The 14,705-nt window shown below is 40.6% G+C and overlaps 1 protein-coding gene across 6 annotated transcripts in view; it reads right to left on the reverse strand.

Moving 5' to 3' along the window:
* Positions 1-7,845: 7,845 nt before the first annotated feature.
* The window catches only part of CEP192 (centrosomal protein 192), a 48,488-nt gene continuing 41,628 nt past the window's right edge, over positions 7,846-14,705 (reverse strand). For all 6 annotated transcript variants that reach the window (XM_081205480.1, XM_081205484.1, XM_081205483.1 and 3 more), the window contains 7 exons: positions 14,605-14,684; positions 13,948-14,043; positions 11,878-11,997; positions 10,548-10,666; positions 9,915-10,023; positions 9,067-9,125; positions 7,846-8,264 (listed from right to left, as the gene is read on the reverse strand). In XM_081205480.1, coding sequence (XP_081061606.1) covers positions 8,129-8,264; positions 9,067-9,125; positions 9,915-10,023; positions 10,548-10,666; positions 11,878-11,997; positions 13,948-14,043; positions 14,605-14,684 — 719 coding nt within the window. In that variant the 3' untranslated portion in view covers positions 7,846-8,128. The remainder of the gene's footprint in view (positions 8,265-9,066; positions 9,126-9,914; positions 10,024-10,547; positions 10,667-11,877; positions 11,998-13,947; positions 14,044-14,604; positions 14,685-14,705) is intronic.

Genomic DNA, 14,705 nt, shown 5'->3' on the forward strand with positions numbered 1-14,705 from the left:
TCAGGTTACAGACTCCACTAACCCAGAAATAGTACTTCGGATTAAGATCTTTGCTTCAGGATGAGAACAGAAATCACGTGGCGGCAGCAGCGGGAGACCCCATTAGCTAAAGTGGTACCTCAGGTTAAGAACAGTTTCAGGTTAAGAACAGACCTCCAGAACGAATTAAGTTCTTAACCCGAGGTACCACTGTATAGGATACCCAAGCCATAGCAACATTGCCTAAATAACTAATCTGTCAAGGGTGCGGCCCTTAATATAAGGTTACTAGATGTCCCCGTTTCCTGAGGACAGTCCCCAGATTTACAAATCAGTCCCCATACAAAATCCATTGAAGTTGAAAAGTGTTCCCGGATTCATTGGAAAAAAATCTGGCAACCTTACCTTAATAGCTTGAATTTGCATTTTGGAGCTTGAGTAAACAGGAAAAGCCCTCAATACAACATGTTAAAACCTAATTGAATTATCTATTTAAGTTTTCTGAATTTAAGAAGTTGTGTAGGAAATAAAGGAGTGTGGCAGCAGCATTTCCAGGGTAATCAAAATCTGCACTATATATTTAATGCACATTTAAAACACGTGTCTCCCTTCAAATAATCCTCACAGAGCTATAATTCCCAGCACCCTTAACAAATCTCAATTCCTATGGTTATTTGGGGGAAGCCATGTGTTTTAAATATGCTTTGAATGCATGGTGTGGCTATAACTACCATCTTGTCTACAGGCTGCAGTTGATCTACTGGTTGCCAGCCGAGTTCTTAGGATTCTTCAAATCCTAAATTTCTTACTGTGTAATTGACAAGCATTTGTCAAACATGCTTTGAGAGGCTGAAGGATTTGGATTATTTTTCTCCGTATGATTCATGTCATCAAAATGCTGGATTTTGGTTTGGGTAAAGTAGCTCCATTGTGTAGCTCTAAACTGTAAAGCAAGAATTAGCAGTAGGGTCTGTTTCTTCCCTGTTCCCATGTGAGTCATTTGCTAACATGGCATCTTAGACTGGCCTGAGGCATTTTGGAAGTGGAGAGCAAACAAAATGGGTTTTAATGCACTTGTAAGAGGGCACTTCAGTTTAAAACTTTTTTTCTCCCCCCTTTGTCTTTTAGCTATTAGGTGGCTAAATGGGAACTCCTGTGGGCTTTTGTCTGCAAACCATATGAGAGCATAAAAGCTTGGAAAACTTGGAGGAATTTTGAAGCGGGTTCACACTGCTTCATTGAAAGCGTGGGTGGTTTTGAAGTTCAAATGGCTCTCGTCACCAGGAGCTAAAAACGGGGGGGGGGGGGTAGCCAATTTGAAACAACAACAAAGGCAGCTTTAAAAGCCTAATAATGCATTGTGGTGAAAATATATGAAATTGAAGCCTGACACATGAAATTTCTCCAAAAGTTCTGTACGGAATCAATAGTGAAAAAGAGGTGGATTTGCTATTTATTATTGAGTCCCAAAGGTATGCTGGATCCTAGTTTGCCCACATGTGTGTTTTTCCAATCATATCGGGCTAATATATTTCACAATACCCTTCAGAAAAAGGAGGAAAACCACTGGGGGGAAAATAGCATGAATTTTAATTCACATCAAGTGGTGCCAAGCCAAGAAATGATGCCTCGCTGGTCTTAGAAACCTTCACAGACTTTACAATGAGACGTCAATTTTTGCCTTTGAGAAAGCTAATGCAGTGCCCACCAGGACCAGCTCTACAACATTCCGGCTGCCAATCATTACAATAACCAGAGAGAGCTGTGTGTGAAATCCTGCCATTGATTTTTACATTAATCGCTGGCACACTCTGCTCTTGTGTTTCGCTCTGATGACCGCAAGCCTAATGGGCAGAGGGGGTAAGAATGAAAAGGTGCTGATCTGCAGAGGTCGGCTGGAACGGAGGACTTAGTTTATACTGCTTGTGAATCCAGGGCCTGAGAAGTATGAAACTACCTATGAAATTATGAACCAGATTACAAGTAAATCGTATCCTCCACCACCACTCAAGGGAAATTCCTTGAATGCCTCAAATACAATGTAGTACACTTGGGCTAATGTGTTCCAATGCATTTAGCTCAGAAACAAGGCTTCCACCCACCACCTTAACGTTCCTCATCGTCTTGGTTTAGATATGCTGCTGGGGTTAACTGCCTCGCAATCCCCCACCTTCAGGAGGATGCAGCACTGTCTTGTGTTGACAGGCTCTGACAAAGGAGGAAGAAACAGAGGTGAGAAGCTAAACAGGAGGCAGCAGTGACTGAACAGCAGCCTGCACAGGAGGGTGCATTCTTATAATATAGAACTAGGTGCCGCCTTAACAGATGGATCCAGACCCACCTGCCCGGACAGGACACATTTGCAATTACGATCATCGCACAAGGTGCAAGAATCCCATGCAGGGCTGGCCCAATAATTTTGGCACTTGAAGCAAACCACAAAATGGTGCCTCCCGCCTCCCCCCGCTGGGGCCAGGGAAACTTTACATCAGAAACAAGGGGGTGGGGAAGACCAGCAGCACCTTCTATTTGCCAAGAGGCCACTGTAGAAATGGCACAGGGGTAGGGCCTGCCAAGGAGACACCACCACAGCTATTGCTGCCACCATTCCTGCGAAGCCCAATCTGCTGCCCTTGCGTGGCGGTGGAGGGTCCTATTTACTTGGAATCTGGTTCATAATTTCATAGGTAGTTTCATACCTCTCAGGCCCTGGTTGCCTCAGCTTGCCTCATGGGTGGGTCGGTCCTGGTCCCACAATTGACTGCACCACACCTCATCTTTAAAAACTCCCGAGTACTGAGTCTGTTGCCAAGCCTTTACCATTAATAGCCCGTGCAAATAGATTTGTCTAAGGTTACACAAGAACTAACAGTTTCTGTTAGTTGTTATGTGTGGCTCCATCTTACAGCTGTCTGGTATGCATAGTTGCACTTTAAGCATTTTCCCAACAACCTGTGAGCCACTTACCTGTATGCTTATCCCACAATACTGCGGGGGGGGGGCAGAACTGAAGAGCCCAACCACGTGGGAAATTCTGATTAAATGGGTCTGTTATTAATATAGAGTGTCAACTGCATCAGCATTTGCAATGTATACCATGCACATTTGACTGACAGGCTAAACCAGGTGAGATGTGTCTTCAATCCTTGGTGAGTTAGGGCCTTCCCCTGCTTGTGAAGCTCTGGCAGATTCAGATGAGACCAATAGTGGGTCAAATGGTTAAGAAAGCAGTTTCTGCATGTGCTGTGGAAGGAAGTGAGGGGCGAGTGGGGCCTGTCAACCTGGGAAGATAGCCCAACTATGAGAAGGAAAACTCTGACCTTAAACTTCCACTGCCTTGCAGAATATCATGGGAGAAGAAAAGGCTAAGGAGTAAACCTACACAAATCCAGAGAGAAGGCCCTAAGATGGTTGGATGGCGCCTTGTACACCTCCTTCTGGCAACTCCTGCAGCCAAGCTGGTGCCAAACTTTCCTTTGGACCACATCAGTGAGGCTGAGAGGGGGCACTTGTTGTCTGGGCAGCCCGGAATCTCCATATACACCGCCCAGGCTTACGCCCCAGGGAGGTCACTTAGGTGTTGCTATCGCAGTAGTTTGACTTCACCCCCAGAGGCGAACTCCATTGTCTTGAGACAAGTGGATGCCAACAATGGTTACACCCACAGCATATGTTTTGACATACACACACCCCAAATCCTGGTAACTGTATTTTGTTAAGGGTACTGGAAATTGTAAACTACAGTTCCCAAGATTATTTGGGGGGAGCCATGTGCTTTAAATGTGTGCTAACTGTGCTTTAAATGTACAGTGTGGATGTAACTTCAGATTCAACCACCAGTTGCGTGTGATTCACTTATGTGTAGGTTGCTCTGACATGACTGAAAGTAATGTTTAAAGAAAACAAGAGGATACCTGGAAGGGAGTGCGGAAAGTATCCACTGCTGCTAAACTCCCTAGAATAGAGAGAGTATAGCATCTGCTTGCTTTATTAGTACTGGCAAAAGAAAATGGTTTGAGTTCATCTGCATTATGCATTGCAATGCCTTTCCAGTTAAGTTCGTGGGAATTTTCAACAGAGAAGTTGCCATCGGTTGTTCCTTCATCCAATACCAGGAATCCAAAGGTAGTGAACTAAATCCTTTATCAAACTGCATACAAGCAAATGGAATATTTCCTTCTGGTAAATGGAGTGACGGGTGATTAGCTGCTAAACTACAAAGGAAAACTTGATAGGCTCTGCATAGTGACAAGGCCTTAATAATTCCATTCTGTGTATGCAGTGTTCCTAACCCCACAAGGCATCCTGTTTGGTCAGAGGAAACAGTGCTGAGAATTTGACCCAACTGAATTTGCTACTAGATATTTCTCACTGCAGAGCCATTTAAGGCTTGAATGGATTTTCCAAGGAAACTTTTGTGAAAACGTATTTTTGCGACTCCATTTAGCACAAATATTCCTTGTGGGCTTATAAAACTGTTCCTAACATTTCCTGGCAGTAGATTTTAAATGTTCTGAAAAGAATTGTATTTCACTTTGAATGGGTTATCTGGCACTCGCAACACAAAATAAGCATTTGAATATTTATTGCAAGTATGCAGCATTTTACAGAGAACACCCAAAGATCTCCACAATTATCTTGTTCCAGCTGTAATATATTAGCAGTAACCTCCTGAACAGACCTTTTGATAAAACAGTTTCTTTAACTTTTCCCCCCCTCCTGAACGCAATTTACTCCCTCATTCACAGCTCTTTGTAGCCATCTAATCTCTCTGTTTATGTCTCTGACACAGCCACAATACTCCATGACTGACATACCTGACAGCTCTGACTAGTGACAGAATGCTCACAATGAAACAGAACTCTATGCAGGATGAGTATTACCTACCGCTAGTCTGGTGGAAATTGGAAATGAAGGTATGAAAAGAAAGGGACTAGTTTAACCCCCTGCTGTTTTTTCTGCATTGGAGAGAACTATTTTATTATAATTACTTACCTAATGAACCAATTGTTTATTGAAGACACAGTGCGCTCCTTAGCATTTCAATTTGGATTTTTTAAAAAACGAACACAATAAAGTTTGAAGACTTGTTTCAAAAGCATATTCTGAAGCACAATTTTCTCCTTTCTTTGGCTTTCCAGCCACCTTACAGTTTTTGCCAGATGGAGATCAGGTTTACACAGGTGGCAAAGGACCTTTCCAGAACTGATTGAGGAGAGGGCCAACTTCAGGCTTAATAATTATACTTTGTTTTTGACTTGAACCTTGCAACCAGAGCCAGACACAGAATGATGGCACTGTGACAGCGGGGTGGGGGGACGGACTTCTGTACACTTAGAATTAAGAACCATCTTTGATGCTTGCACCAGGAATTTGTTTTTAGGAACAGAACGGATCTCTTAGTCACTGCCTGCATAAATACACACTTAATTTTCCTTCAAGCTTTCTTTGTTTCAGCAGCCTAATCTTTTTTCTTTCTTTTTTGAGGACATGTCTTTTTTATTGCTGCTACTGAAAACCACTCCAAGATCTACTAGTAGATCCTGATTTATCTTCTGGCCATCCCTGGATTGGGACGTCGGAAAACAGCACAGGTCTGTAACCTGAAGGAAAGCCACTAATAGCCACCAGTTCCATCCACAACAGTAATTAAAACAGGCTCCCATCCAGATGAAAAGCAAAAAGAGCCCAGTATTCTGACCACTGTTTTAGCTGTGAATCTCTGGAACACAAACAGCACCGGTAAAACAACTCGGGTCCCTAAAAGTGTTACATATATACATTAATAGCAAGACATATTCCAAATACTATGAAAGTGTTCTGCAGACAATAAGCTATGTGGCACATCTATGTTTTTTGTGTTTTATATAATAAGGCAGATTCTGACAGTCATTTCTAACCTATATTATTATACGTAACTATACTAACAGCAGCATGCTAGTGTCTACCTGGACATGTATACCCTGCTTACAGCCTTCATAAAGCACAGAATTGCTCCAGCCTTTTATGCAAGCTATGCTGAGGGGTCTTCAACTGCCTACCTCCATAACCACTTGTATGGGCTGAAAATGACTGAAGCCAACCACAAAATAGTGGTGCAGGAGTGGAATAAGTAACAAAATGGGAGTGGATGGAGGTGGAGTTTAGCAAAACAACTTGGCAATGGCTGACTTAATTCTCTCTTATCAAGTCCTTCTTTTGGCCCAGTGATTTCCTTGTCACATGTAAATTTGTGAACAGTTCCATACTGCTTCTTTATTATGAGCTACATTGAGGTTATTGCTTTTAAGCATTTGTGTTGCATGGTTGCTACGCTGTTTATTATCCCGCACACCACTTGGTGGCCTTCTGGTGTAGGGTGGTCTATACAGTTCTTCATCTGATCTGTTCATCCCATAGCCTAAACCCAGCTGCTGTGCGCTAATGGGTGAATAAAGGAACATTTATTTAGAATGAAATGGCAGCAGCAGAGATGAAAGGAACTGAAAAAGCAGATACCTTCAACATGTAAGGGTCAGAGACAACCAAAGGGCCCCACAAACAAAAGCCTCTGCAAGGGAGCTGTGCCTGTGTGTGTTTGCAAACACACATAATTGAACATACTTACAATTCTCCTCACAGTCAACATTCCTTGATAACACAGGGTTTCTGATCTCTTCCTCCTTCAGAGCTTCTTGTTCAGTGAATGAGAGTTGGAAGTGTTGTGAGCATACATGCACCCAACTCCTCTTTCCCAGTTTAGGTCCTCATGCATTTTTTTCAATGCCTTAATAGGGCTAGTGACTAAACTGTCATCATTTCCTGGTTTGCTTGTCATAGTTGCTTGGAGCAGTTTCAGCTGTATTGCCTGATAGTGGGAATAGAATGCTCAGAGAAGTGTAAATTACGGCACGTTTGACCCCCTATGCAAGCACTACTAGCAAAAACTAGCTCGAGAATATGGCCCTGGACCTGAGAGCTATTATAAATAAACAGCTTGCTACAAAGTGATTATTTTCCAGTATATCTGAAGGAACGTCTCCACCCCCATCGTTCTACCCGGACACTGAGGTCCAGCACCGAGGGCCTTCTGGCGGTTCCCTCACTGTGAGAAGCCAAGTTACAGGGAACCAGGCAGAGGGCCTTCTCGGTAGTGGCGCCTTCCCTGTGGAACACCCTCCCACCAGATGTCAAAGAGAACAACAACTACCAGGCTTTTAGAAGACATCTGAAGGCAGCCCTGTTTCGGGAAGCTTTTAATGTTTGATGTATTATAGTATTTTAATATTCTTTAGGAAGCCGCCCAGAGTGGCTGGGGAAGCCCAGCCAGATGGGCGGGGTATAAATAATAAATTATTATTATTATTTCTGTTGCTCTGAAGGAGGTGTTATAGCTGAAAGCATTCATGGGATCTTGAAAAACTGTTCATTTCAAGCATGCAGTTATTGGCCAAATTAACAAGAGGTTGCTTACCATTCATAGAATCATAGAGTTGGCAGGGACCCAAGGGTTATCTAGTCCAACCTTCTGCAATGCAGGAATCCTAACTTAATCATCCATGACATATGATCATCTAACCTCTGTTTATGAGTTGTATTTCTTAGCTCAATTCCCATTAGGCTGAAGTCACAATGTGTTTCCTGAACTCAGTAGGCAAACCAGAAACTATACCTCAGTAGTTTTTGAGCTCTAAGCAGCTTTAAATAATATTCATCATAACAAACCTAGTGCAAATTTATTAAAGCACACCAGGATTCACTTTTGAGCTACGCAATAGAGGAAGGGATCTGCAGAAAATTGTAACTCTTTTTCTACTGGAATATAGAGCTGGATAGAAACAGGTAAGCCACATGGAGTTTAGTGATAGGTGCTGTAAAGCGGACAAGAATTTAGTGGAAAACTTTATTTTTTTTTAAAAAAAAAAAGTTTAAAAACACAGTGTCATTTGTAAAGTCATAATCAATACAAAAATAAGACACAATGCTGCTTTCAAACAGCCAAAGTGCAGTAGTGTAAGTTGCATGATAACATACAAAATTACTTTATTTAAAATTACAAGCACCTCCATTTCCTACAAAATAGTCTGTCTTCAACAACAAAAAAGAACCTGTCATTCAATAATTTAGTTGTGAATTCATCGCGTACTGAAAACAGTAGCTCTTTAAACTACTATTCCGCCAAACCCACACCAGTGAGCTGAATGGTAAGAGTGCCACTTTTGTCTGTCTCTACCATCAATAAGCCTTTGAAAGTGCCTGCTGATACTGGCTTGAACTGTACTGGTAAGTTGCAGTAGTGGTGGCATCTGCAAGAGACAAGTTTACAACAGTTAGACAATTCCTTAACAGGCTGCTTCAGTTTGAGATTTCTAGAGAAAAGTATGTTAAGTACTGTAGCTCTTTACCATCTTTTTGGGAGCTCTGTAGGTCTGCAAGAGCCAGCAGAAAGTTCATTTGCTAACTGGCCAGAATACTGCAGTCAGTGGCATAATATTGTGTGGCGTTCAAACTGGTTTATCAATCATTATGGATTATTAACTGTTATCAGTAATTACATTTCTATCCCACTTACCTCCCAAAGGAGGCCAGGGCAGCAAATAACAAAGCAGCAAAACAATACAACTAAATAAAAAATATTTAAGTATTTACAAACTTTTTGAATATGTAAGAACATTTAAAAGTCTCTTTGTGTCTTTGATCTTTGACAACAGCATAACCAAGAAACGTAAGCCATTCGAGAAAATGTGCGTACAGGACATAACACAGGCATTTACTTTGAGTGTCTCCAGTGCCACAACCGCATGGGCTATGCAGGGGTATCAAGACAAATGTTCTAGAGCAGCCTTTCTCAACCTGTGGGTCCCCAGATGTTGTTGAACTACAACTCCCATCACCCCTAGCTAGCAAGGCCAGAGCTCAGGGATGATGGGAGTTGTAGTCCAACAACATCTGGGGACCCACAGGCTGAGAACCGCTGTTCTAGAGACAGTCAACGTGGTGCTCCCCAGATCTTGTTTAATGACAACTCCCATTCACACCAGCACGGCCAATACACATCCTCCTAATCCAGGTAAAAGTTGAAGCTTTAGAACATTCGAGTTCACTTACCTCAAAGTATAATGGGAATGTTTGATGTAAAACGGCTCTCTGGGACATCTGAACTTCAGCTGCAATTTAACAAGAAATGGTTAAGACAATTCAGGTTACTATAATCATTAAAAGCTAAGCACATAGTTCCCCAGAGTTCAGCAATAAGATAAAAGATATATTGGGATGCAGGTTTAACAAAAAAAGTCTGCATCCAAAACAGTTCAGCTTGCTTAAACCCACTCCCAACTTTGTTGGATTTAGACCAGAAAAGGTTTGTAGTGTTTAAGCTTTTAATATTTGGTCAACAATCAATCCACAGCACAGGTTCCAAAATTGGGATTTACAGTGGTGCCTCGCAAGACGAAAATAATCCGTTCTGTGATTCTCTTCGTCTAACGGTTTTTTCGTCTTGCGAAGCAAGCCCATTGACGGATTAGTGGATTAGCGCTATTAGCGGCTTATCGGATCAGCTGATAAGCGGCTTAGCGGCTTAGAAAAAGGGGGGGGAGGAAAAAAACCCCGCAGGAACTCGCAAGACATTTTCGTCTTGCAAAGCAAGCCTATAGGAAATTCGTTTTGCGAAGCACCTCCAAAACGGAAAACTCTTTCGTCTAGCGAGTTTTCCGTCTTGCGAGGCATTCGTCTTGCGGGGCACCACTGTACATTCAATATAGTGTACAATTTTAAAATGAAAGGTAATTGGTGTTCAGCTGAAAATGAGATGAATGCTGGGAAGTGAATGACCAGAAAACAAACATTGGTAGAAAGAAATTTAGCCCGAGACCTACTATCAGGAATTAGATGCTAAGGAGTAAGAGTTATTATATAAACACATCTTGAAACAATACTATTAATTCTATATATACCTTGTTTGAAAAGGAAGAATAATTCCTCACAGTAATTTTCAGTGTACTGGATTCACCAATTCTAGTTGGAGGAAATTTATAAATGTCTTCCTGGGCATGTACCCCCTTCCTGTTTTTGAGAAATGTAAAAATACAGTTGAACAATCATGTCTATTATTATATCTGTGTTAGTAATATTCTTGTAATGTATTTCTTTGAAAGCAAAGAATCAACATTTGGCACATTGTTGGAACCGCAACTGGGTAGTATCTTTCCTAGAGAGTCCCACCAAACCCACTTTACTGTTTAGTTTTAGGAATCCTATGAAAATGCATTTTGAAAACATTCTGTAATATTGTTGGGTGCGGGTTCTTTGATAACCCATTGTTGCTATAATTTTTTGTCTGAAGCTATTAACTGTAAAAATAAGCGAACCATCTGCTAGCCATCTAAGCCAGCTGGACTTCCTTGGAAGAGGGTGGGATAAAAAGGAAATAAAATGGATTTCACTTCAGCATAGGAAAGAATATCACTCTCCATTCCTCCTTTGAAGCTGAATCACCTTATGTCACGTAAGCAACAATGATCAAGTTTTACTTTGTTGATGATGAAGGAGTAGACATATGGCTTACAAAAAAAATCATTTTCACATACCACATTTTGTGTTCAGAGCTATTAGGGTAATCTCTTCTTAGGGTCACATCTCGAACGCTGACTTTTACTAAAGCAGCTGTGGAATCTTCATTTTTTAAATCTTCATTTCCTAAGATACCCTGATGCGAGAAACATCTGAAGTTATACATTAGTATTAGCTCCCTGAACTAGGCTGAACATTTTTACATGGATGTGAAAAATAAAATTCATTACTTTGAGAAGGACTACTTTTGTTGTCAAAAACAATTTTAGTATTGAGGCAGATACACTACTAAGTGAGGATTTCACTTACTACATATGTCACTTGTAGGCTGACAATATTACAAAACTCTTCAGGCCATTGTACTGAGTAGGAAAAATGTACCACTGAAGAATCATGAGTGCAGAAGCAGGTTCAAAGTATCACAGTTCAGCACTTGTTATCTTGTTGTTTTTCCTTCTCTGTCTGACTTGTAAGGGAGGACTTGCTCAAACAGAATGGAAGCAGCAGAATAAAGAACAGGAACCTGTGACCATTCGCTAACTAGGCATAAGCAAGACTGGCTTCTAGGAGGTATTTTCTAACTCAACATCTAGCTGAATCATCTAATGCAGAGGAGGAGGAGAAAGCTGACATCCTCCAGATGTTACATTTCAACTATCATCAACTACTGGATGGGGATGAGGTAATCCAACAACATTTGAAGGACCACATATTCTCCAATCCTGTTCTTGGGCCTGCCCATAAAAAGCAAGTCTATAGTGAGACTAGGGTGTTGTCCACTGTTTCGAGAACTCTTCTCATGAAACTTTTGCGGGTGAACTGAGAGTTTGTTTAGACCCTGGGTGAGAAGCTAAGGGGAGGGTGTGTCAGAAAGAAAATGTATATAGATAGACAGATAAAACTTCATATTAATGTAACATTTTAATATGTAACTGTATTTTGGTAATATTTGCTTAAGATGTCTGTTGTTACTTCTTAATATATTAAGTGATACAGAAATTAAATAATCAATCTAATCTAACCTAGTGGCTGGAGACAAAAGCACCTAGTGCTTTGGGACCTTTTTGCTATGTGTATGTCCCCTCAGAGATACCTTGTCTGGAAACAGGTACAAAGTATCTAGCATAAAGCTACAAAAGTTGTTTAAATCCTGTATGCTTTAAGCATTTAGATTAGACAAGAATATTATTATTATGAGGGTTCTTTTGTATGGAGGAGGCTAGACAAATGATGAGACTACACAAATGATGAAATGACAATGTTTCACATTACATCTCAACAATTAATGAAACCTTGTTGAGTTTTAATCTCTGATAAATAAAATAATGATCTCATTCATACACTCACCATTCCACAAAACTGAAGTCTGTGTTTGTCTTTTAAGTGAGATTCGTGAAGTGGGTGACACTCGAGATCCCAGAACTGAGAATAGTGTCCTTTGTCTCTAGGTAAAAAGGTGACTACAACCTATGAAGAAAGTAAGTTAGAGAATAAATTATTTTCCAAATTTGACTGAATTGACAGCCATTTCTTTTGTGTCTGTCAGAGTTGGCGAAAGTGCTATTCCAACCTATGTAATGTCACTGACACTACCTGGACTGCTGATACAAGACCAACCCCAGGGGCCAATATTAACAAGGTATAAGTTTCTTATCCAATTTATGTAAGTTCCCCAATGATCCTGAATGATTAGTTCTACCCATAGGCCTCCAGAAGGAGGGCAGTTGCTCCCTCCAGAGGAACCATAATTCCTGGATTTCTATTACTATCAGCTTTCATATTGAAAAATACAGTTTCTGGAATTTGTAAAGCCTGATATACTATTTTTTTCCTAATTTTTGTGAGAAACTAGCTTGCACCCCTCTTTCAATATTTTACTTTGTGCCCTCTCACCCTGCCCCCTTCCACAAATCCTGAGGATGCCCATGGTTGTACCCATTTAACCATAACCTTTTTGATTATGTATGACCACTTAGGTAATATCTGGTGCAGCACAACATCTGGGAAATGGGAGGTCTTTACTAAAATTCCCAAACATGAATTCCTGTTAAGGAGGGCAGAAGGAAGATACTATCCTTCAGCAGATACCAGCCCATGAGCTCAGAGGAATAACTAGTAGATTCCTCCTTCAATTTCTAGGGAAGCTGGAAGATGAACCTTCATTAAGACAGCTCTATCAGTGTTCAGCCCTGCCTCTAGGTTCATGTGACGAGATTTTCTGAAGCACAGTGACTGTCCTCACTCAGAGAAAAGAAGTTTGCCATGCGAAATATAGGGGGAGAATCGAGGGACAATTTATCCTTCACCTTTCCATTAAAAAAATTCCAAACTAAGGATAACAATAAGATCAGATAACACATGAGACAAAAGTTGATTAAAATGTCAGCTAGTTACAAACATCAATTAGAAATGCATATTAAAACACAGAACAGCTGAGCAAAACAATTCAGCCCAGCATGCCAATTGCCTGTTTAAATAAAAAGGCGTTTGCCTGTTGATGGCAGGCCATCAACCAGTGTGGGGAGGGAAAAGGCAGACAAGCGTTCTTAGTAGTGTTTTATGAATGATTTTCAAGGTACAAAGAGAGAGAATATTGAATGTTAACTCTTCCTTTGTAAACAAGCAGCTGTTTTGTTTTGTTTTGTTTTGTTTCACTGTATTTAGTAACTGGTTCATCAGGTAAGGCAAGAAATAATGTGAGAGACACCATGTTCTTGGCATGCCAGCAATGGGGGGCAGGGGGTGAGGGAGAGCAAAGGCAATGGGATATCAACACAAAGTAAAGTAAAAATTTGATTGATCAGAGGATCAACTTTCTATTCAGCAAATGCCTTGAGATTACAGCTATAGGACAATGCAGCCTTCAACATCCATCTGACAACCATTCTTGTTACTGGAGTTTGTAGTTTACCTGCTTTCGCAATCATCCCCACAAGCAGTATGAGTCACTAGTATGTCCTTTTCCCCTATGAAAAGTGTCACTTTCTAGCTCAGGAAGTAATTGCAATTGTGAGGGGAGTGTGGAAGAGATGCTTTATGCCACATGAGGATCCTGATCCCCTCCTGCCTTGTATGACTACAAATTCAAATGAAGTAGGTCTACAAATTTATGTCATGTGACACTGCACATGCAGAGTAGGTGAAGTCAATCCATATCTCAAAGTTAATTCTTCACAGTATACTCTGAGAAAAGCAAGTTTCTTCACGCAGAACTGAACAGTATTGTGTAATCTTGATGCTACTTTTTCAATTTCTTTAGATTTTTCAAGATGGATTCTTGAGTAGAAGCCTGACTTCATTTCACAAAAATGCTGTTGTTATAGCCTAGAACTTTTGAAGCATTAACTGATTTTTCTTTGATGGAAGACAAACAGAAGTGCAGTGTATTAAGATGAAAACACAGTCAATGTGACTTACCTTTTCTTCCCCATGAGCTTTGAGAATACCAGAAAGCAATGAACATCGAAAAGCAGTATATGTGGCCCTGTAAACCTCTCCACTGTCATCTAAGCCCTGAAAGGAAATTATTAAACAGAAACACTAGTTTTACAAAGCAGCCTTGGAACATGTGCAAGTGAAGTGGGTTTTGACTGGAAATTGGGTGGTGTTCAATTAGGTTTTTCTCAGAGTAGACCCATTTGAATTAATGATCATGACTCAGTTGGGTCCCTTAGCTCAGCAGGGCTACTCCAAGTAAAACTTAGATGAATACCACCCATTAACATGGAAGTTGTTAATTTCAGTATCTAATGATTTCATAAAAATGATTTTCCAGTTTGTTCTCCAACACCTCCATTGTGAATCTACAGTTGAGATCACTCGAAATTTAAAGTGTTTACCTATGTCCAGCACTTGTCTATCTATACGATCTGAATAAAAACCAGAGTATGCACATTTGTCTATCTACTACAAGTTGAGGGTAAGCAACCAGATCAGAAAGATTAATTTTTAAAAAATGTTTGAATTTTCAGTGTTGCTTTTGAAACCTATTTTCCAGGTCTGTTTAGATGCAAAGATTACAGACTATATAACCTAAAGACAGTGTGTGTTTGTTTTTTGAGATTTTCTACTCACCTTGATATAAGGCGGTGCAAAAGATGACAATAGCCACTTCACATTTGCATCTCCATTATTTTCAATCTCTATGTACTTTTCTGGAAGAAGAAGTGCAGGCA

This window comes from Podarcis bocagei (genome assembly GCF_964188305.1).
Source record: "Podarcis bocagei genome assembly, chromosome: 8".
NCBI lineage: Eukaryota > Metazoa > Chordata > Lepidosauria > Squamata > Lacertidae > Podarcis > Podarcis bocagei.